General features: G+C 42.5%; 2 protein-coding genes across 3 annotated transcripts in view; both read right to left on the reverse strand.

The window, feature by feature from the left end:
- plekhg4 (pleckstrin homology domain containing, family G (with RhoGef domain) member 4) overlaps positions 1 to 11270 on the reverse strand; it is a 12946-nt gene extending 1676 nt beyond the window's left edge. For both annotated transcript variants that reach the window (XM_017032475.2, XM_017032476.2), the window contains exons 1-19: positions 9971 to 11270; positions 9183 to 9758; positions 8765 to 8888; positions 8259 to 8352; positions 7989 to 8075; positions 7686 to 7802; positions 7497 to 7595; positions 7139 to 7414; positions 6235 to 6363; positions 5938 to 6129; positions 3266 to 4044; positions 2752 to 3001; positions 2571 to 2660; positions 1414 to 1638; positions 1162 to 1329; positions 808 to 991; positions 607 to 723; positions 242 to 377; positions 71 to 165 (exon numbers count right to left, since the gene is read on the reverse strand). In XM_017032475.2, coding sequence (XP_016887964.1) covers positions 71 to 165; positions 242 to 377; positions 607 to 723; positions 808 to 991; positions 1162 to 1329; positions 1414 to 1638; positions 2571 to 2660; positions 2752 to 3001; positions 3266 to 4044; positions 5938 to 6129; positions 6235 to 6363; positions 7139 to 7414; positions 7497 to 7595; positions 7686 to 7802; positions 7989 to 8075; positions 8259 to 8352; positions 8765 to 8888; positions 9183 to 9758; positions 9971 to 11195 — 4963 coding nt within the window. In that variant the 5' untranslated portion in view covers positions 11196 to 11270. The remainder of the gene's footprint in view (positions 1 to 70; positions 166 to 241; positions 378 to 606; positions 724 to 807; positions 992 to 1161; positions 1330 to 1413; positions 1639 to 2570; positions 2661 to 2751; positions 3002 to 3265; positions 4045 to 5937; positions 6130 to 6234; positions 6364 to 7138; positions 7415 to 7496; positions 7596 to 7685; positions 7803 to 7988; positions 8076 to 8258; positions 8353 to 8764; positions 8889 to 9182; positions 9759 to 9970) is intronic.
- LOC112487061 (rho guanine nucleotide exchange factor 40-like) lies at positions 11212 to 20826 on the reverse strand. The gene is made up of 4 exons (XM_025055862.1): positions 20570 to 20826; positions 14036 to 14233; positions 11273 to 13526; positions 11212 to 11225 (listed from the first exon to the last, which is right to left on the reverse strand). Exons 1-4 carry the CDS (start codon positions 20570 to 20572, stop codon positions 11212 to 11214), a joined length of 2469 nt encoding a protein of 822 aa, XP_024911630.1. The 5' UTR covers positions 20573 to 20826.
- Positions 20827 to 22463: the final 1637 nt, after the last annotated feature.

Consider the following 22463-nt stretch of genomic DNA (forward strand, 5'->3'; position numbering starts at 1 on the left):
AGTGAGAGTGATACCTCCCGTCACATCACTATCTGTGCGGCAGAGACGATAGCGTCGGGTGTGTACGCACTCATTGACGGCTGACTGCTGGTCTCATGTTCCTGCTCGTCCTCCTCCACACAGGAAGACATGAAAGAGCTGTCGGCAGTGCTGGGCAGTGATTGGCTGTGAGGAGGTGGGAGGAGGTGTGGTTTAGACAGGAAGTGGTCACAGGCAGACGGAGAGGTGCTGAGTGCTGTACCTGAACATGTGAAGGTCCAAGGATCCCAAAAGACTGGAGGAAGCAGATGTTCCCAGGTCAGAGGTCACCACCCCTCGTTTGAACGGGTTGATGTGATCTAAGACAGAGACGGCGATGGACGCCCGCGTCCTGGCACCTGCAGACATTAAGAATCATCATCAGTGAACAACAACTGAAGAATGTAAGTAATTTTTAACCAGAACAAGAACTCTGGTTCTAAAAAAAGTCTGTTCTGGAAGAGGATATTAATTTGGACCCTGGTATTTTTATTTTTTTGTTTTGTGAATTATTTTTCTGTGAAGTTAAATGCCTTGTAATATAATAATAGTGTTCTGCTCCGCCATCATCATTCTCATCATAATTACCTCTGCTTTTCATGATGTAATGAACAGCTCGGTCACTGATGGCTGCATCACTCGGCTGAATGTCCATGAAGGGTTTACTGCCCACACCCATATTTACCATTTCCTGTAGACGTATCTCTAAAAGCACACACACAGAAACATGTTAGCTGTATGTCGTTCGGGATCACAGATGGATGCTGATCTCTGCTGAGCTCTGCTCACCTTTGCTCCTGTTGGCCTGCCTCCACAGGATGCGGGCAATGTCACTGGTCCACTGCTGTTTGGAGAGGGCTGTGGCCGCCTGCAGAACCAGGGTCTGGTTCTTTGCCTTGGTTCTCCTCCTGAACCAGATCTCAAACCTGAGGCCACTGTCCCCACTGGACTCTGTCAGACCGATGTCTGCAGTCTGCAACACAAAGAGAGGAAGACGTCAGTGGGTTGAGGGTCAGGAGGAAGAAGGAATTGACAAGAAGCACAGAATAAAAACTCCATCTAAGTCCTTATGTGTTTTATAAATTTGAGCCAAATACCACTTCACGAAGTGACCTTTGACCTCAAGGGAAGAGATGCAGTTACCTTGAAAGCGTGTTTATTGAAGACGTCTAGACCTCCTTCCATCTTCTTGGCTTTACTGAGGAGAAGCAGCTCCTCAAAGAGGAACATGTGGCGTTGGCACTTTTTGCGGCCGCTCCACACGGTCACCTCCTCCTGCCGTATCAGCTGACCCTGCTCCTTTAGGTTCACCTGCACACAGGTATACACAGGAAGTGAGGTCACGCTGATAACATCATCATAACAATTCTTGATCAGACTGCATCGCTGACTTACGTCACAGTCTCGGATGGCGTCCATTGCCAGTAGGTCGTTGCCATGGCGCAGCTGAAACTTGACCATGTGGGCTGCTGCCTGCAGTGCAGTTAGCTCCGCCTCTTGGGACACACCCACCTCTTTGATGATGTCATTGAGCAGCAACGCATATTTACTCATCCTCTGGATGGGTTTCAGCAGGTACGACGACAGATCCATCTTATCACCCAGCTCCAGCTGCTTCCTCTGAGATGACAGAGGTCAACAAAGATCAAGAGAGGTCACAGATGACAGATACTTAACTGCATTCTAATACCCCATCCATGGTTAACTAGGATGAAGCCACCAGAAAGAAGACAGTCCACTTCATTCAGACTCCTCACTCTGTTCAAATATTCTGTTGTTCTCTCTTAGAGGATTATTGTGTCACAAGCAACAAAGTAACATGAAAAGAATGGTAGCAGGATTAGCATTATAGTTAGCAACAAACATTCATCCTTATTATTGAACCTATTGATTATGTGAACTGTTGTAATCCGGTTATAAAAGACTAAGACTCAAAATAAAAAACTGGTTGGTTTTCTAGGTTCACTTTTGTCTTTCTTTCAGACTGAGTGAAGATCTGAAGGCAGTCTTCAACAAGTCAATTTCCTGGTTTATATCTGATAAAGAGAACTCCATCAGATGAAACTTTTTGATAAGGGATAGAACACAAAGCCTTTTGTTCAATCTCAGTTTCACATCACTGGGCAGCTGGAAACAACAGTTCTCTCTGAGGAACCATCTTAAGGACCCACAGTGTCAGTACTACAATGCATTCTGAACTAAAATGGAATTAGCAAGGATAATATTAAAGGCAGAGAAGAACCATGTTCTGCAGAATGTTCCACCTGAACAGTTCTGATGGGTGGGGGAAGCAAGCATAGCTTTGGAGTGAAGAAAAAGGAAAAGTTGTGTCAAGAAAAGTGCATTGTCCAACTTGATAAAAATGCAAGGGGCAAATTAAAAAAAAGATATTTCATAATAAGAAAAGATTCAACATGTCTGGTCTTCACTGAAGCCTATCTTGGCCAGAGAATCCAGTTTTCCAGCAGGTCAAAGGTTAAAAAGAGGAACGGAAATTAAACAGAGGCTTCCTAACAGGGTTTACTGGTCAACAGTCATCAATTTACACTCACCCTGAAAAAGGAGTTTCCATGGTTGGCCAGCAGGGTGTCAGACTTTGGTTTGTTCTTACTGTAAAGGGCGTAGAGAGCAAACTGCTCCTGCTGTAAACAATAAACAGACACAGATTAAAAAAGAATCCATAAACCATTGATAGAGTACCAACCATCGGTAACTACACCAGCAGCCACCTACATGTCGCAGGAAGCAGTGTGAAACTCTGAGAGGGTGTTTCCAGCATGACTCCAGCTCACGGAGGAAGAACTGACTGTGGAAGTCCAGAAGTTTCTCCAGGTTTCCAAAGATGACCGAGCGTTTACCCCTCAGGTCCTGAGGAAGGTCGTAGCGCTCCATCTCCGGGAAGTAGTGAATGATGATGTAACGCAAGGACCGCACATATTCTCGCTCCGTGGTTACCATCTCCTCCATGATGTGACGCAGTTTACTGGACATGACGCAGATAACGTAGAAAGTATGTCAAACTTCTGAGACTATGCCAAAGACAATAGTGATAAAAGAGGAACATTTCTTTTATAAAGGGCAAGTCAACTGCATCTTTGCTGCTGCTGGCAAGCCTTAGATGCGTTACTGCCACCTACTGGTGGCAGTCACCTACTTGCGTGAAGTAAAATTACAAATCTTTTTTCCGAGTGTATGACACTGTAATAATGATCGTCGTGCGTTACACCTGTATGAAAACATTACTCACCTCCCCCGTGGGCGTGCCTCTGCAGGAGGTGTCCCTGGGCTGCGAGCTCCTGGCCCTGCCCATCTGTGAGCAGGCGTCCTGGGGCACAGTGTGCGGTCGGCTGCCTCAGTGCTGCTGACCTCCAGGCCGCGAATGAACACGCCGGTGTTTCCTCTCCGCACCGGTTCACTGTGGGCACGTGGACATGCTCCATAGCGTGATGCCTCGGGAGTGGGCGGGCAGTCGAAACTGTGCGTCTTTCTGAGCTGCTGTTTTCTGCTGGAGGAGGAGTTCAGACGAGAGAGGAGTGGTGTGCGCCGCTGCACAGGTGTGGAAGACATGGGAGAGAAGGAGCGAGGAAGCACGAAAGAGGAGCTGCGTGGAGGTATGGATACGTCGAGATCCTCAGTCACAGGACAGGATAAAGAGCTGGAGGAGGAGGAGTCCGAGTATCCTAGTTCCGTTTTACTGGAAGAGGAGGTGGGACTCAGGCTGGGAACAGAGCTCCTTCTCTGGGCAGCATCTCGTGTCTTAAGTGCAGTCTCCAACTTCCTGTCAAACATCTTGCTGGTTTCCTGACACTTGGACCAGGCGAAGCTCCACTGACGGAGGCCACGCTCTCCCTGCAGCTTCTCTGCCTCCACCTTCATCTCCTGGAAACGAGCATCAGGGATTGGTGGATGTTGGCTCTGGTATTCCTGCAGGGAGTCAATCACAGCCTGGCATTTGTTGGGCAGCGTGCATTCCTCCATACTGACACCTGCAAGGTGACGCAGGCCTGCCAACGCCCATCCATAGGCCTGTGAAAAAAAAACAAAACAGGTGGTGAGTCTTTAGCTAACACCAGTTACCAATCCCTGCCCTCCATGCAATGAACCAATCAGGAAGTTTGACATGAATGAAGCTCAGTCTCCAGACTAGAACAAAAAAAAAAGATTGTTTGTATACTAATCTTGTCCTGTGTTATTACAAAATAAAATGTTATTAAAAAAACAAAATCACAGTGTGAAGTCCAATATTGACTTTAAAACAGGAAACAGCTAAAGCTCCTCCCACTGAGTTCTACCAGCTTTTCAAATGAAAGAGTCATGTGAATGTGAATTCACTCAGTTTTTGAACCAATTCCGAAGAGCAACATCGAAGGAACCTGGACCTCTTTGATGTTAATTGTCTGCTTAATGCAAACAAAGCACTAACATGTGCTGATGTCAGCATGTCCCTCAGTTAGATCTGGTCTAACATCTGCCTGCAGGAAGATGACAGTGACTGAAAAGACAAAACCAATAACTCTGGAAACTGGAACGCGCTCAGTCACAAGGGCCACAGTGGTCGTTCAAGCACCGCTGCACCAAGGAACGCGCTCAGTCACAAGGGCCACAGCGTTCGTTCAAGCACCGCTGCACCAAGCTGCACAAACCAAAAGCTCACTACAACACACACACCAACACACACACACGTGCACAAAACAGAGCTTTACTCACTGATGAAGGCGTTCAGTTAGTTTTTAGTGTGTGAACTGTACCTCTGAAGGGTCACTGAAGAGAGGAGATAGCCCCCCCTGCACACACATACTCCCCCCACCCACAACAACACACACACACACATTCCACCCCCACCTCATTCACAGACTGAATAGCAGATGGGCGGTCCCATGAGGGAAGGAGGATGGGGGGGTCACCACAGTAACAAAGTCTTTCAAAGGAGAGAAAAGAAAAGGAGGGAAAACTTGGCACTGGAGTGATACCTGGACAACACACACACACACACACACAGGGTTTTTTTCCCTGGTAAATCCCCCACAATGACACGATGATGTGAGCTGAGACTGGAATCACTGTCAGATTCTTCAGGTTTTTGAAGTGCGTTACGGTTGTTTGAACTGTGAGCACCCCCTGCTGTTGGAACCCGGACACAGATGGTATGTAGGCTGGCTCGCAAGTCAATAACACGGCTGTTGGCAGAGGAGCCAGAAAAAAAAGGGGGGGTTTTGCCACTTAACAGAGACAGGACTTGAAGCTGAGGTCCACTGTGTCTTGACGATATGTTTAACTGGTTAATGTTGAGCTGCAGGAGCTCCGGGGTCTTGAACATCTCACACTGCTGCACCACAGCCCAGAGACTTTTGTCCAGAGACTTTGGTTAAGAACAGTCAGTGATTTACACACTTTAGCATCCTGGTGTGAAAGACTTGAAGGGTCTCATGTTGATTCTAGCAGCAGGAGGCGCTCACAGCCCAGACACTGCTACCTTCTACAACTACATTGAACCTTAAAAAAATGCCGTGACCTTGGCTTTACAACAACAAATGAAGAACAGAATCATAATGTTCTTACAACACAAAATCACCATATGAAACGAGCTTAGCTAATGCTAAGCTAGCGTTTGGCTAATTTTAGACTTCATACAAACTAAACTAAACTTCATATACAGTTATTCAATTGGCTGGAACTGTTATGTGTTTTCCACAGAACACATTGGCATGACGCTAGAAGCTGATTCTCAGTTGAGCACATTTTCTGTGTGTGTGAGAGTGAGTCAGGTCAATATTCACTGTGAGTGCAACAGAGTGGGGAGTACACACACACACACATGCGATGCAGAAAGGAAACATGGTTGGGAGGCGGGGGGTTGGGCCGTGTCTGGGACAAACCATTAGCTAATTAATGGGCTGTGTCAACAGCAGTGGTGTGTACCTGGTCTAAGAAGCGGTACAGTTGGCAGGCCTGTTGGATATTCTGTCCTGTGGCCTCTAGTCGCTCAGAAAAACTCTGAACCAGAGTCCAGAAAGAGTTGATCCTGACTTCATAGACATGGAGGTCAGCTGTGGAAACACCCTCCCAGCGTTCGAGACGTTTGAGCAAAGCCTCTCCACGTTGACAGTAGTCCTGTGGAACAGAGTGTGGTGTGCAGTTAAAATCTTTCCCTCTTCATAGCCAAAGCAAATTTGAAAAAAAAAAAAAAAAAAGAAAGGAAAGGTTGTTTGCTCATACATGTGCACTGGCATACAACTCTTTGAACTGCTGCTGTTTCTTGATGACAAGCTGGAGAGAATCATCCTCTTCTTCTTTACTCAGATTCTTCAGACGAGGCTCTGCTTCTTGCCGCAGCCATAAACTCACCTGAGCGAAGGAACAAAGAGAAAGTTCCTCACATCAAGAACAGACACTGTGCATAGGAAGCCATTATTATCATTATGATGATGGCAACAGTGAAACGTTTCTCAGTCGTTCTGTGTTATGTAACAGTAAAATTCCAATGTGGTTTTTAGCTTCTTCCCAGGAAGCCGTCATGAGTGGAGCCAACTCCCCGTGGCCTGGAAACAATCCCTCTGCCCTGGCTGAACAGGTCCAGCAGCCTGACTGCCTTACAGTGTCAGACATGGTAGTCAGCACCCACACAATCCAATGGTATCTTTTATTTAAAAAAAAAGCAGTGCCTTCTGCCATTTGATGTTGAGACGGATTTGCTTTTAAATACTGGATATACTGAAATGACTGAAAACCAGGGCTGTAACCAACCAAACAAAGTATTGGTCGACTGAAGTCCTGACATTTTGACTAAAAATCGACTGGTTGACTGAGGGATTACAGCCCTACTGAAAACAATACATTTTTAATGAAACCCTGAACATAACAGGTTTTGATGTAGCTTCATCTGATCCAGTTCTTAACTCATTCTTTTGAAGGAAGTGCATTTCAGTCTTTAGACCGGACTAACAAGCAGATTGTGACCTGGTGTCTTCTCTGATGAAGACACCACTGGAAGAAGTACTTGGAGGACGTCTCGAGAAATAGCTCTGATAGAAGTGAAATCATTTATTATAATAAGTTTTTTTTTTAAATATCTGTAAAAACTTGGCTGCTTTGAAATTTGTCAAAAAAAATCATTACTGACCTCAGTAAGCTCCTGCTCCAGGCTGTTGAAGTCTAGGATGAAGCTCAGCTGCCTCGTCCTGGTGTTGGACAGTGTCACCAGACAGTGAAGAAGTTCGTCCACCTGATTGTACAGAGAAGACACCTTCTCCACTGGCGCTGACCACGCCTTCGACTCCGCCTCTCTACGCAGCCATGACAGAGAGGCCCCCCCCTCCTGCTGTAACTGCACCAGGCGGCTGTCTGCAAGCACACTAGACATCGCTGACTTGTAGCGGGAGGACAGCAGCTCGGCATCCTGGGAGGGGATTCAGAATATTAGGGATTTGTAGTACCAGAGTCAGGGGTAGAATAAAACTGAGTGAGTGAGAGTGTGTCACCTGAGCAGCAGCAGGAAGGGGCGTGGTCTGTAGGATGTTGATGGTCTCCTGCAGCAACCTGATGACATCTTGGCATTGTTTGGTCAGCTGCTCCACCCTCTGAACGACACACAAAATAAAACACTTTTGTCAGATTGAAATACAAAATAACAAAATTAGAAAGACAAAAACAGAGAGAAATCCACAGACCGATCTGAAGTAGAGCCAGCTGCTTTGACTGAAGCTGAAGGAGCCTCCGAACTCAACAGGAACCTGCTGCAGCGCCACCTGTCTGTCCAAAGATTTCAGAGACGTCAGCACCTCCACCTGAAAAACAACACCAACATGAGAAAACAACAATAGTTGCAACTGTTTCTCCTAAAGACAGACATAAAAACCTCCTTCTATGTGAGGCACATTTGATATAGCAACATGGTACCATGGGAGTCAGTCAGTAGTTACCTGAGTGAGTCAGTCACCTGAGTGAGTCAGTCACCTGAGTGAGTCACTCACCTGAGGAAGTGTCCGTTTGTCCACACGCATGTAAGAGGAATCTTTATCAACCAGCAGCAACACAGTATGAACAGAACTATTTTTTTCCTGCAAAAAAACAAAATACATTTGTTTATACATAAGAATATAATACATTTTTATATTTAAACTAATACCTGAAAAATAAGACAGTAGCACAGCTGGTACGGTGATCTTAGAACAGTTCCAGAACAGTATATTCAGGCAATAAAGACCGTAGAAGTCCTTTATGCAATAACACTGTTTGCTCACCTGCAGACACCTGAGGGCGGAGAAGAGGGCGGGTACGGGAGCAGTTCTGCGTGCATCCACCAGCACTGTAAGTCCCGACGCTCGAACTTCCTCCCTGCTCCACAAGAAAATGATGTAAAAGGAAGAAACATCGAAGAATTAAAAAAATAAGAATCGTCCAATTCAGAGGGCCGAATCCAATTCATCCTGCATTCCCACAGCCTCCGATGGAAGGGCGGGGTTAAACCGCTTTGACTGTATGCTACGCAATTACAGGGTAATTATAGCTTGTCTTGCCTCTTACTGATTTAAGGTTAACATTATTAACAAGTGTAAGAGATGTGTTTTGAATTGACCTTTATCTGCTAACAACCCTACTGCTGAAGGTAAATACCAACCTGGTCTGGATTTACTGACTTTGATACAATGTGACAAAATATTAAAAAGTACATATACAGTATATAAAAATGTACAGCTCTGTTTCTGTAAGGCTCATATGGGATGTGACTACAGAGACTGTCGCCTACCTGAGGGTGGAGCTGTAATAGAGCAGGAGGTGGAGAAGGTCTGCTCCCTCACAGTCAGGATGAGACCATACTGAGCTCCAGGTGGAGACAGTGAGCAGAGCCCGCCCGTTTCTATCTGTGCTTCCTGCAGAGACAAAGGCAAGCTGGAATTTTAACGTGAGCTTTCTAGGAGTGTAATCTGGAAGTAAACACAGTAATCTGGTGCAATTCACATTTTTCATGGTCATTTAAATGATTTAGAAGTAAAACTATATGGTTGAAATGTGCACCTAATCTGAAACCTAACTTTGATGATAGTTTACAGTAGATTGAATAATTGTAATAATAATCTGAGGCTTTTTTTTACTTTCTAATCATATAGATTAGGTATAATCTGTAGCTAAGAGTACAAGGTTTTTTTTTTGTTTGGTTTTTTTACCTGGAAGACAAACGGCTCCAGAGTTCAGTAGCAGGCTGTAAAAAGTGGACTGAGACGACTTAGAGTACTGGGGGAACTGTGGAGACTGGGGGGATCGTGAAGAATGGAAGATCTGGGGGGCGTGGAAGATTGATGTGGACCGGGGTGACTCCAACACATTGGAAGAATGTGGAGATTTGAGATGGTTATTGGACGGGGGAGACTGAAATGACACGTGGTTATATGAAAACAGTGGAGACTGAGTGGACTCTGAAGACTGGCCAGACTGATGGGACAGGAGGGAATTAGGGGACGGGGAGAGGCGGTGAGACTGAAGGACTTGATGGATTTGGACCGACGGTGGAATCTGAAGGGGTCGGTTGTGGTCAAGGGCCTGAGAAGATTGTGTCGAGTGGAAGGTCTGAAGGGACTGCGTCGATTTAGGGGGACAGGAGGACTGGTGAGATTGGACAGCCTGGTTGGACAAAACCGTCTCTGGGGACTTCACAGGGAAGTGTTTTGGGATTGAGACAGAATCAGCTGAAAGTCCCAGGTGTCCTGGTTCTGACTGGAGATCAGCAGAGTCAGTGGTTAAACCTGTTAGGTGAGAAAAACAAAGAGTTTAAGAGAACAGTTTAGATATGGTGAACTATTGAGAGTCGATGGAAAAAAGACAGTCAATCAGAAGTCAGAGGAGGGAGTAAGGTAGAGTCATCGACAAATCAGAGGAAGAGGAGAAGGAAGATGAAGTGATAAATGAGGAAAAAGGATTTCAGGGATGAAAGTGAGACGCAGAAACGGGTTTGTACCTTCAGCCTCCAGATCTGAACATCCTTCTGCTCCCACCTCTTCGTCATGTTCCTCCTTATCTCCATGGCCACAATGATGCTCCATCTTTTCCTGCTGTTGCTTCTCTGCTTTTTCTTCTTCCTTTTGAGGCTCCTCCACATCCTCCTCTCCTTTTACCAGCAGATCTTCCTCTTTCTGCCGACACTCTTCTTCACTGTTCCAGGTTTGTTCCTTCTCTTCCTCAATCTTCTCCACAAGATGCTGATTCTCTTCTTGATCTTCCGAGGCGTGGTGCTGCTCCTCTTCCTCTTTCTCCACATCTCCTTCACAAATGCACTTTTCTTTCTCTTCTTCATAGCTACACTTTAGCTTCTCATGAACATCATTCTCTTCTTGTTTCTCTTGCTCCTTTTCATCTTCTTCTTGTTTCTCCTCTTCCAGCTGCTCCTTCCATACTTGCTGCTCCTCTCCTTCAAAAACACATTGCTTCACTTCTTGATCATGTTTGTTCTTCAGCTCCTGCTCGACACTGCTTTGCTCCTGCGCCTCCGCTTTGTCCTCCTGTGGGTCATCTCCTCGTTCCTCTTCTTCTTCTCCTATTTCGAATGCTTCTGTGCCACTTGACAGCTTTATTGAGGAGGTACTCCCTGTCCAGATGTGCTCCTCAAAGACAGGAGACAGCTTAAGGATTGCACAGGTTTTTACAAGGTTTTTACAATTAAAGAAATCTGAACTTGTTTGAGTGGTATTTTCACAGTACGTGCCCTCAGAATGCCGTCTCTTCACCGTGTTTTCACAAAAAGAGTTCTTTATGTGTGTTCTCTGTTTAGCATTTTCACTGTCAGCATTCTTGGTGTTGGTAGATGTGGTATTTTCACAGTAAAGGTCATCGGGAGCTGCTCTCTTGTTGGTATTTTTACAATGAAGGACATTAATGTTTGATCTCGGTGTGATATTATCACAAGAGTCTTCCAAATTAGCTCCTTTTGTTGTATTTTCACAATAAGAGTCCTCAGGGTTCGTTTCACCCAACACCTGTGACCAAGTACTTACTGTCAACATGCACTCCTCTGGGGCAGGAGATGGCTTAACGTTTTTACAACAGGATTCTTCTAAATGTGCTCCCTGTTTTATATTTTCGCAACAAAAGTCATCAGATTTGGTGTTGGAGGTGTCTTCTGTGTAATGACCATCAGAGTGTAATCCCTTTACGGTGTTTCCACAGTAAGAGTCCTTAGAGTACATTCTCTGATTAGTGTTTTCAAAACAAGAGTCCTTGAAGTTTGTTAATGTAGCATTTTCACAATGAAACTCCCTGAAACCAGGCTTTTCACAATGAAACTCCCTGGAACCAGGCTGAGTGTTTTTTTTACAAAAAAGGTCCTCAGAGACAGGTTGAGTGGCGTTTTCACAACAAGCATCCTCAGAGTTTGTCCCATCTGTGACTCCACAACTTTGAGGAGAGACACTTTCCCCAAAAGAATAATTTGAATCCGATTCCTTTGTGGCATAGTCACAAAAAGGGTCCTCAGGGTTTTTATTCTGTTTGTTATTTTCACAATAAGAGTCACCAAAGTTGGGTTGAGTGATTTCTTCACAATAAGAGTCCTTAAACTCTTCCTTCTGTGTAGTAATATCAAAACAGGAGTCATGTAATGTATCTTTCTCTAAATCATCTTTACAAATAGAGACATCGGACTTTGAGCTTGGCGGGGTATTTTCATACCCGCGGTTTGTTTGTGCTGTATTTTCACAACATGAATTTTCAGAGCTTGTTCTCAGTGTGGTATTGTTAGAATTTGTGTCTGCAAAACTAAGGGAAGTGCTGTTAGTGAGTCTTCTTCTTCTCCGTCTTCTTTTATTTCTTTTTCTCGGTGTGGCACCTTCAGAACAAGAACCCCCAGAGTTAGTTTGTCGTGTCTCTATCGCACAGTTAGAATTTGATTGTGTGGCAGTTTCACAATATGAGTCTTCAGAGTTTGTTCTCAGTGTGGTATTATCACAACCAGTCTCCTCAGAACTAAGTCTCTGAGTTGAATTTGTTTTATTAAATTCCACAGAGTTTCTCCGGGGGGTATTTTCACAGTAAAAGACTTCAGAGTTTGTCCCCATGTCACCATTTATGTCCTGGGAGTCTGTTGCTTGTGTTGTATTTCCACAATATAAGTCCTCAGGGTTTGTTCTGTGTGACATATTTTCATGAGCAGCAGATGGTGGTTTTGTTATATTTCCATGGTAACAGTCTCCAAAAGTAGTTTGTGCTGTGTTTTCAGAATACAGGTTAGTGTTTACGTAACTGGTCTTTTCAGAACAACAGTCCACTGCATTTGTTCTGTGTGTGCTGTTTATATAATAAGAATCAAAGTCTGTTTTTAGAACTGAGCCAGCACTTTCCTCCTCTCCTCCACTCTTTCTTTCTTTCATCACTTCCTCTTGGTCCTCTTTTTCTTCACGACTGTCCTGAACAATTAAGAGTTGTGCTTCCTCTTTACTTTTATGTTTCTCATCCTCATCTTCCTTCTCCATCCCTATTGCATTGTTCCCTGAAACACCTTCCTCCTCCTCCTCCTCCTCCTCCTTCTCCAACAGTATTGCATTTTCCTTCTGCCCCATCTCCTCCTTCATACCTTGTTTTTGCTCCTCTGGCTGTGGTTGACTCGAGGAGGTTTCTATGATTTCAGGAGGACTCCAGGCGGAGAAGGAGCAGGAGAGAGTAGAGGCTTCCTCCATGACCTCACTAAGTCTTGAAGTGTGTTGTGCATAATCTGGTTGCTGTGTGTGTTTAGTTGTCTCAGTCAAGGTGTGTGTGTTGTCAGATAACTGTGTATTGTGAGGTGAGTGTGTATCTGCACTTGTGTATGTGTAGTTATGTGGCTGGAGTCCGTGTTTGTCTGATTCTGTGTTTTCCAGTGTGTGGTAGAGAGCGTGAGTGTCAGTGAAGGTGTGTGTGCTGCCCCTGAGTCTCAGCTGACGACTGATCTTCTGAGTTAATGACCCTCTCTGTGGTGATAAACAAGGCTCTGTCGGGGGTTTGAGCTCCGACAGCTCCACGTACTCCCCCTCTGAGTCGTCTGCCTCACTGCTTGACTGTTCTGTTTTTGTAGGTTGGAAGACTTTAACATCTTCCAGAGTGGAGGAGTCAATATGATGCACCTCCTGTTGGTGCTTGTGGGCGGTGCAGGAACGACTAAGCAGCTGTGGGTAGACCAGGTCTTCCCAGGGAACCTTGAAGACATCAGTGTTGGCAACAAGAATGCAGCGCTCCAGTCTGGGTGCTCCTCGTCGCTCCCTCTCCCTGTTGGCTGAGTCCAGCCACGCCATGCTGAAGAGAGAGCGCAGGGCTACCTCCGACAACTCCTGCTGTTCCACATGGCTGCTACATGCGGTGATGCTGCACAGGAGCAGACGGGGTGAAGGGGACGCACTGCTCCTACAGGAGGCGTTGTATGACCCAAGAGGTAGAGAGACCTGCAAGTAGAAGTCACCAGGGAGAAGGAGGTGCTGGTCCAGAGGACACAGATGAATGACTAACTTCCCCTGAACACACAGAGGCCAACCTTCATCGCAGGAGGGCACCTGAAGGAAAAGAGGGAGCAGACGAGACAGATGTCAAAAAGGAGCAGGACAGAAGTGAGAACTTTAAGAAGAAACATTTCTGCTGCTTCCAATTGGAAGCTTAGCAAAATGTATTTCAGCTGCACTAAATGGCATCTAGCAAAACAACACTGTATAATATGACAATATGTAAAAAGTATATGGAAAGAAACAAGCAAATCACCCAAAGGTGATGATTACAAAGACATTGGCACGAAGCAAACACTCTCATTATTGTACCACTTCTGGGAAATTGTTTAAACACTCTCATTATTGTACCACTTCTGGCAAATTGAAATTGTGCCTTTATAAATCGTCTTAAAATTTCAGAGTGGTGAAACTATTGGATGAAGTAAAACTGAAGTACGAGGGTGGTGGCCATAACTGCTGAAGGGTCGAGGAAGGGGTTAAGACTGTCAGGAAAACAAGTCAATTGCCATCAATGAGCACATCAGTTAAACATCAGGTAGACATTCAGAGCAGACACTTACAAAGTTGTGCTGTTGGAGTGTTTCTAGCAGGTGCTTGGCAGGTAACAGGAAGTGCAAAAGGAAGCGTACAATGTCTCCTCTGTAGCAGCTGTTGATCACACTGAGGACCTGACAGAGGACGGTCTCAGACGTGACTCTGAAGGGTGGGTAGAGTGAGGAGAGGACTTTTCTCACACACAGGTCAACGGACTCAGAGTCCTGGACAAAGAGGTGGCAGGAGACATGGGTGAATTCATGAATCCAGTGAATGTGTCCTGAGACTTACTGCCTCCCAAAAGTGTCAATGTGAGCAGCAAACCACAAGTAAAAAAACATTTTCAGAAACTGAGTGAACATTTTTAAATGGCTGATGTTAGAACGAAAGGGTTGCATTGACAGACAGGTGTTTACAGGCTGTTGCTCTGACTCACTAATGCACCAGTAACAAGGGCAACAGGATCTCCTAACCTCATGTTTGACCTCATCTGTCAGCATGTCAATCACAGGGCAAAATGTTGCCTAAAAACTATCTATGATTTATTTGTCTGTATTTATTTGGCTTTTAGTATCACAGTTATTTTGTGATCGTTTTTCCCCCGTCTTAGTTTATGTTTTTACATTCACACAAACAATGAAATCACAGGTTTGGAGTTGCTCTCACTGAACCAGTTTCAGTCTCCTGTCTGATGCCTGGGCTCAGTTCCTATTTCAGACTGTATATAAATAATCATATAAGACTGCGAACGTGTCCTCGCTGTCCTCATATCAGTGTCTTCGGGTGGACACCAAGTCTGATCTGTGTATACACACACGCCAATGTTGTGGACACGCGTGTCATGTGATCTGCTGCTAATATTGGCGTGTGCTCCACATTTGGCAGCTAGTTATTGTGTGCGACACATCCATAATATTACCCTAAACTCAAACTCAAATTTAAACTTTAACTGTAAATTTTAGTCTTTTTTTTTTAAACTATTACTTTTTAACTAAACATTCACCAAATTTCTTTTGATGACGGTTGAGGAAGTTGACAGAAAATAGTTACTTGATGTATTCTTTTGATGACGGTTGAGGAAGTTGAGAGAAAACAGAAAACAGTTACTTGATGTCGATTTTTAGTTAGAGGCTCCCAACTAAAATTTAATGATCCCAAACATTTATTGACATTTTATTTAATAGTAATGAACACTAATGAACAACACAACCACTGTTGCGGGCATTCCCGGAGGAACCACACACTTCCACACAACTCCAGATCTGCCTGTTGAAGCAGTGAGGGTTCAATAGAACATTTTATTGTGAAAATTTTTAACTTAAAATTTGGTGTCCTGGTGGTGGTAAGTCTATATAAATAGTAAGTTTTTACAGTTTGTGAAAAAAGGTTGATACAATAAAGCAGGGGTGACAGTTACTTTAGTCAGAGTCAAATTTTGGAAAGGGTAAGCAGAAATGTTGAGGGGGCTGTTGGTTTGAGTGGGGCCACAGGAGGTCAGTGGGGTGAAACATGGAAGCAGACTGATTGTTAAAATAGCAGCAGCAGAAGCCAGAGAGAGAGAGGGAGAGAGAGAGAAACCTCCCACATGCTGCTGTATAAACAGATGTTTTTTTCCAGAAAAAAATAAAATGTGTGTTTAAAAAAACAAAACAAAAAAACCCAAAATTTAATAATTGTTCCACGTTTTAATTTCCAGGCTCACAGATTGCTGCTGAAAAAGGTCAGAGGTCAAATCCCTGGGGAATATTTATTGCTTTCTCTAATACCAAGTCATTAATCAGTCAAAATAAAGAATGTAGTAGCGAGTCACTAAAAACACCTAACGCATAAACGTCCATGGCGTGCTGGTACAACATGGTCAGCCAGAGACATGGGCACTGCAGTCAAGACTTTTAATAAGTGACCAAAATTACAAAATGAGCTTTTTACTGGTAAACTGCTTGTTGTATTCCTTTTTAATACGGATGTAGCGATGCACTCACAATTGTTCACAACATGATTTTACCACAATTGTTTTTAAACAAAATGAGTTCCAGAAAAATTAAGTGTATACAATCTATGTAGAATACCAAGTGACAACTGAGGAAACTCAGTCCAATCAATAATCAGAATAACTGAACTCACACTTATTCAACATCATAACTTCATGTTTGTGCATGTGTGCGAGTACAAGTAAATGTGTGTCTATGTCAGACGTTTATTCATCAGGTCTGAGTCTTTCAACTGAACTGATCCCCAGGTCAGGTGACTGGTTGTGCTGGTTTTAAAAAGGTAGGGTGTGGATGATCACTTGGTAAAGCATATGCACACACAAACACACACACACATTCACATTCAAATTCAAATACACAAACACACTTTGTGTTCATCTAATTAACCACCTCTTAAAATTTGACACTGGTAAATGCTAAGGTCACAGCTTCTTAAAAGCATCCTAAAAAGAACAGGTCACGACCCATCAAGTAACAAATCACAATACTAATGCATGAGGTTGGAGGAGCTCCAAAGGACCAACAAGGGACACGACCTTTGACACACACACACACACACACCCTCTGTATTTTCAAAGGCAGAAACTTGATTATGTCTTGATTGACATTCAGTACGTTCCTAACACTGTGTTGCAGCCCTTCTAAAATGGGAGGAGTTTAAAGTAAGGATTTCACAATGCACTGTGAATCAGTAAAAAAAAAAAAAAATCAGTGGAAATATATGGCAATTTGCATTAGTTAAATTAAAAGAAATGTACATCAAGGTGTTAGGAGTAGCATGAGTTATCTCAAAAGGTCACGGGTCACACCATGAGACTACACACTGTAGCACAGCACAGGCGGTATGGGCCTAAAAACATTGGTTGTGACCCACTATTAAGTCAAGATGTCAGGTCCCTACAAAGCTTATGTGACATTCAGGTGTTCAAACAGAGCGTGGGAAAAACTTCTTCCACAGGCGCCAACTATGTTTTCTGTAAAGAAAGGAACTCTTCTCAGTTCATATTTTTTTCATTTGTTGTTTAATATATTGACAGTTAGCCAGGTAGATATGAACAGACCAGTTTGACTTTTAGTATTTCTGCAAAGAAATGTGCCTTTTTTTATTATGTAATTTAAGATCATTTTAATTTATGAGGTTCACATATCATTTCAGCTGTTAATGGTATTTTGCAGTTCTTACAAATAAAGGATCATTGCATTTGGTCTCAAACAAAAAGTCTTGTGAATCACAGTGAGTTCAGTGCATCACTACATCAGTAGTTAAAGGTGTGCAGGAGAGGAAACTGTATAAGGAACAATGTTTCTGACACATACCAACTAGCTGCATTTTCTTTAAACAGCAGATGTTGAGAGGTGGAGGGCTTTGGAGTGTTTTTTTTAAAGAAAGGAATATTCACAAGGTGCGTGTGGTTATGGTAAGGTAACATCTGGTTTTTCACACACAAATTCCACAGAGGAGAAACAGAGAAACCAAAACTAATGTGAAACAACTGCAGAATTCGGATGTGAATTCTGGAATCATTGGACAGTGTTTAACCTCAGAAAATCAAAATGCAGACATCCAATCATTGGACAGTGTTTAACCTCAGAAGATCAAAATGCAGACATCCATCTATCACCAATAAAAAGAAATAAAAATGTTTTATTGTTTTGGCCCTAAGCTAAACACGGCTGTAAATTTAAAGTTGAAAAATCTTTGGCAACACATTTATCCAATTAGTCAAACTGCTTAGCTTATGTCGACTATAGCATTGCTTGTTAACAAACAAACACTTATCTCATTATCATATTCACATTAAAGAATCCACACCTTTCAAAGACATTGGCCAATCAACGGAGAACCTGTATCGGTTAAGAAGGACTGTGTTCAGATCCTGTTGGTGTGCAAAGACAGCGTGATGTACACACTGTGACCTTCTTCATCTTTGCACAGATACAATATATGTGTTTACACAATAAATGAATGAATGAACGACAGGGTGACTTGTGGAGGCAGAAGGCTGGGCTCCAGGCATTTCAGGCTGCCATGTTTAAGGAATGTTCCACATTCTTTTGCTGTCACAACACGAACTACAGTTCAAATCCACGAGGATCAAAGGGGAGAACAGTTTGGAACTCCTAATGGTATTGGCCACGTTCACGTGATTTTTTTTTTTTTTTTAAATGACTACAACAAATTTAATTCGAAATAACAGTATAATGCAAGATGATGCAATGAGCTGATGAGTATTGATGAAAGTAATTCTGATAAAACAAAAAGTAATTAATAGTAGACTTCCTAACTTAGACTTAACTGTAATATCTGCCATTGTTACTGTGGTAAAAATTATGTGGTATCATGACTTGAGTCCAGTGTTTGATGGGGGATATTAGGAGGCAACAAGTATTGTTCAGGAAAGTCTATGTGAGTAATTAAAAAATTCTAAAGTTTGCAGGACTGCCTGAGGAAAGTGTTAGTACCGCATGTTGACCAAGAAGAACCACTCTCTCACACTTGTCTGTCCTGAGGTGCATTTTTTATGTAATTGCTAGTCTCCAAGGCAGCTTTACCTCGGACTGGAAAAGCCCTTTGGAAGTAGAAGTAACGCAGTGACTCAACCAAGCACCACGACCTTCACAACCCTTCAGAAAATCTACCCTTAACCTTCACAGAGTTCCTGTAGTAAACTGTTCACCATCTGTCTTTGTCCTTATTTCTGATGATTTACAGCAGTTAAGAATCGTTTAAAAAAAAAGGACTCTGACGTGATCAGAAAAAAAGATGTGGAATCAAAGGCAGTAAATATTTAGTGCCATGCTGCACTGGTCAGGGTCGTATAGACTTTGAGCTATGGGGGAGGTGAATCCCATTAAGGTGGCATGAGGTTTGTGTTGGTAGGGCTTTCTAGAGTTTTTTTGGTTGAGTTTGTAGGTTTCATTTTAGAAGCAGGATGACAGCAAGCATCAAACAAATGGAATGGATCAGAGCTCTACAATTCTGATTTTATATGTGAAGTGCATCTTCAGAAAACACTGTAGTACTGTAGCCATAAAAGTAATGGTGAAAAAAAGGGAAGGCTTTGTGCTCTAAACCAAACAACAGGAAAAAAAAAATAAAACTGAGACTGTAAGTACGTGCTTACACTATTAGTCTTACACAGCTGACAGCCCAGTCCTGTACCAACACATCTAAAACAGGCCTTAGAACTACTTCTGTCTCAGTGTTCCAAAGGAAACAAAGCTTGGAAGATGGTTTATGCAAAGAAAACATTTTTCAGAGTTTTACTTACGCAATTTAAAGACAACACAGTATTTTAATTAAACAATGACACTTCTCTAGTTTTCTTAGAAATTTTCACAAAATGACATTTACCCATTTCTACCTATTAACTCCTGTCGTTTAACTTACCCATTTCTACCTATTAACTCCTGTCTTTTAACCTGTTTTAACGTTACCAAATCACAGCACAAGCCCCACGGTTGTACATCTTCAAGACAAACCTCCCTAACAATTTATTCTGCAGAGTCTGGTGAATTATTGCTTGCAACCTTAGACAAGGTCTTGGTTCTGTAACATGCCATGCTAGGTTAATATAATACTAACGCCTTGATGCTCAATGTTAACAAGCAGGACATAACTGTGCACAAATGTTATATGTTTTACTTTTCTGAATGCAACAGATGCTGAGGGCTTGAAAAAAAACCACATTTCCAGTAAAATCTCAAGGACTTTCATCTCTATAAATCCATATACAGGTGTGATGTAAGGCTGCCATAAGAAACACATTCCATTGAAGAGAAGTTTCCTGTGAAAAAATGACACTTGTACATGACATCCAACCCACGAGCCCAAATGTATCACCTGAACATTCCTGCAGTTTTCTTCAACTACACCACCAACCCACCTCTTTTCCCAGCAGCCCTGAAACAAGTCTAGACATCACTGAACTTGATTCTCCTGCTAGGATCTCTTTCACTCTTTTTTTTCCCTCCTTCTCACAAATACACACACACTTTTTTTATCCTCTGTCTCCAGGGCAACTGTGTAAACCGCTTCAAAAACTGCAGCAAGGACAAGAATATGAACTAGTGTCTACGTTTTTCATATGATCATAAAAAAACAGCATAATCAACAATGTAAATATATTCAATTCCAGAATCTTAGATTAAAACCCGTCTTTCAGAACAAAAACATTTTCACCACCGAAAGTTTGCAAAAACAAAATCACAGCCTTTCATTCATAACAACAATGTTTGACAGTACTGTAGACAGGCTGTAGAATAATAACTAGTATCTAGACTTTAGTGTTGTGAAAGACTCTGCTTAACTTAATTAAAAAAAAATTCATTTTGTTCAAATACAGAGTTAATTAACTGAAATAAACATGAACACACACACGTTGAGAGACCATTCACTGAAACACTACACCTTCCCTGCCCCCTCCACCTCTCCAAACACACACTCACTTACTCTCTCTCTCACTCACACACACACACACACACACACACACTCACTCACACACACACACACATCAATGTTCTGTAGTGTCCAGCCTGTGAAAAGGATCTGTATCTCTTAGATCTTACCATAGTTTGCAGAGTCTGTTGTCAGCAGCTCCAGGTTCCAGTTTAAAACCATTTTCCCTCCTGTCTGCCTCTCAGTCTGTCTGTCTCTTAGTCTCTGAGCTCTGAAGTCTGAATCTGTTCTCATGCTTCACTTGCTCACATTCGAAGCTCCTCCCACTGGTGAGGGGCCAACCACCATCCCTCTACTTCCCTCTACTGGAACCTCTATGTTAGACCGATTAAATAAACTAATTAAGATCATCAGCTTATTTTTATGCATTTTTTAAAAATTTGATGTTTGATTGTTTCAAACTTATATTTTAAAAAATATATGAATGTGAACAAACTTTTTTTTAGTTATTGTCAGATTTGTAAAACGTAAAAACAGCTTTAATAGAATGTTTTTTTTCTTGAAAACACCAGATCCATGGCAGTGTCACAAAATAACAAATAGTTACACTACACTGAACAGTACATTGTTTACCCTTAAAATGTTGATTGTTGTAAACACTTATCTTTTTATCTGTTTTCTCACAAGACTATGTAACAAGAAGGCTGCATAATAATGCAAAAAACAGTTATTAGTAGGTAGTTCACAGAATATCATAATGAATAGTGATGAAGTACATATTATACATTATGACAGTATTGTGTGGTTTATAGCAAGAGTTTCAAACAGCTGCAAACTGATATATGTGGGAAGCTGAGAGTAAATCCCAAGTATTAGGTTCCAGATACCGGTGAGAAAAAATGGTTCGTTTGATTGGTTTCATAAAGTTTATTTTATTTTTTATTGATGCAAGCAAACACTTTGTGTATCTACAAGGACATGGCACTGTCGTTGAGATATTTGGCTCTTGTATTACTGCTACAGGGGCTGTTTCATATGAGCTAGCACTCAGCATGCATAAAACACTAAAAAGGCAGACAGTATCAAATAAATTAACCATGTGAAGTCTATTAACTGCAGGATGTTTATTCATGTGAAGTCTATTAACTGCAGGATGTGCAGAACTGTGAGACAGGATGTGGCTGAAGTAAAACAAATAAAGCTTTGATTTCAACTGTTCTTCATGCTGCAGTCTTAAAAACTGGAGTTCATCAGAATGACACTTCCATAGTTAACACTTGTGTCATCAGTTCTGGTGGAAGCTTCACCCAGTGCGTCTGTAACAGTCTATACTAAAACACCACAGGTTCAACCTAAAAGCCAATAATAGCGTCAGTCAATCACCACTCTATCATTTAGACTTTAGGTACAGGAGATAATTAACCCCATGTCAGACTGAACCACACCTGACTGATGAGTCACCAAACACCTGAGACTCCACTAAACCATGTCACACCTGCCCTTGTTCACGGATCACGGATGTTATAAACAAAACAACTGTGCCCTTCACTTCACACTTCACTATAGCCCTCCACAGGGCCACATGCAGAAACAAATCACCATTAACGTCCACATTCACACCAATTTAAGACCAACTGTATCCACCACTGACTGCCATCGTAGGAAAGCCTCCTGGAATAACTGCTAAAATGCTCCAATATCTTAAGTACCTTCATCTATACTGTATACAAATCTAAATAATAAGGATTTCTTGTTGTCAATTTAAAAACTCACTGAGTTTTCATTTAAATATTTATTAAGGTTACAAATACTAAGAAAAGCATAAAAATCCTTCACAAAGTTACTTCCAAAACCAGTGGAGCAAATGGCATAGTTTTCTCAAGCCTCTCTGTTTTGTTATTGAATACAGTTATTGTCAAAACCAAGGTTTCGTCAATAGGACTTTTTTTTTGTAAAAGTATGGCTGAGGATAAGGTGAGAGAAAGTGAGACAACGTCCCAGTAACAGGTGTTTAAGTTTGATTTCCTTCATGTGACGAGAGAGGAACAATAAGCATAAACACCA

This window comes from Cynoglossus semilaevis, chromosome 5, assembly GCF_000523025.1.
Source record: "Cynoglossus semilaevis isolate Cse_v1.0 chromosome 5, Cse_v1.0, whole genome shotgun sequence".
In the NCBI taxonomy this organism is placed as follows: domain Eukaryota; kingdom Metazoa; phylum Chordata; class Actinopteri; order Pleuronectiformes; family Cynoglossidae; genus Cynoglossus; species Cynoglossus semilaevis.

Excerpts from the sequence above, each read along its gene's own strand:
- LOC112487061 (XM_025055862.1), bottom strand. Across the intron at positions 13,527-14,035 it reads CACTCCAACAGCACAACTTT|GTGCCCTCCTGCGATGAAGG; the intron begins GTAAGTGTCTGC and ends CTTTTCCTTCAG.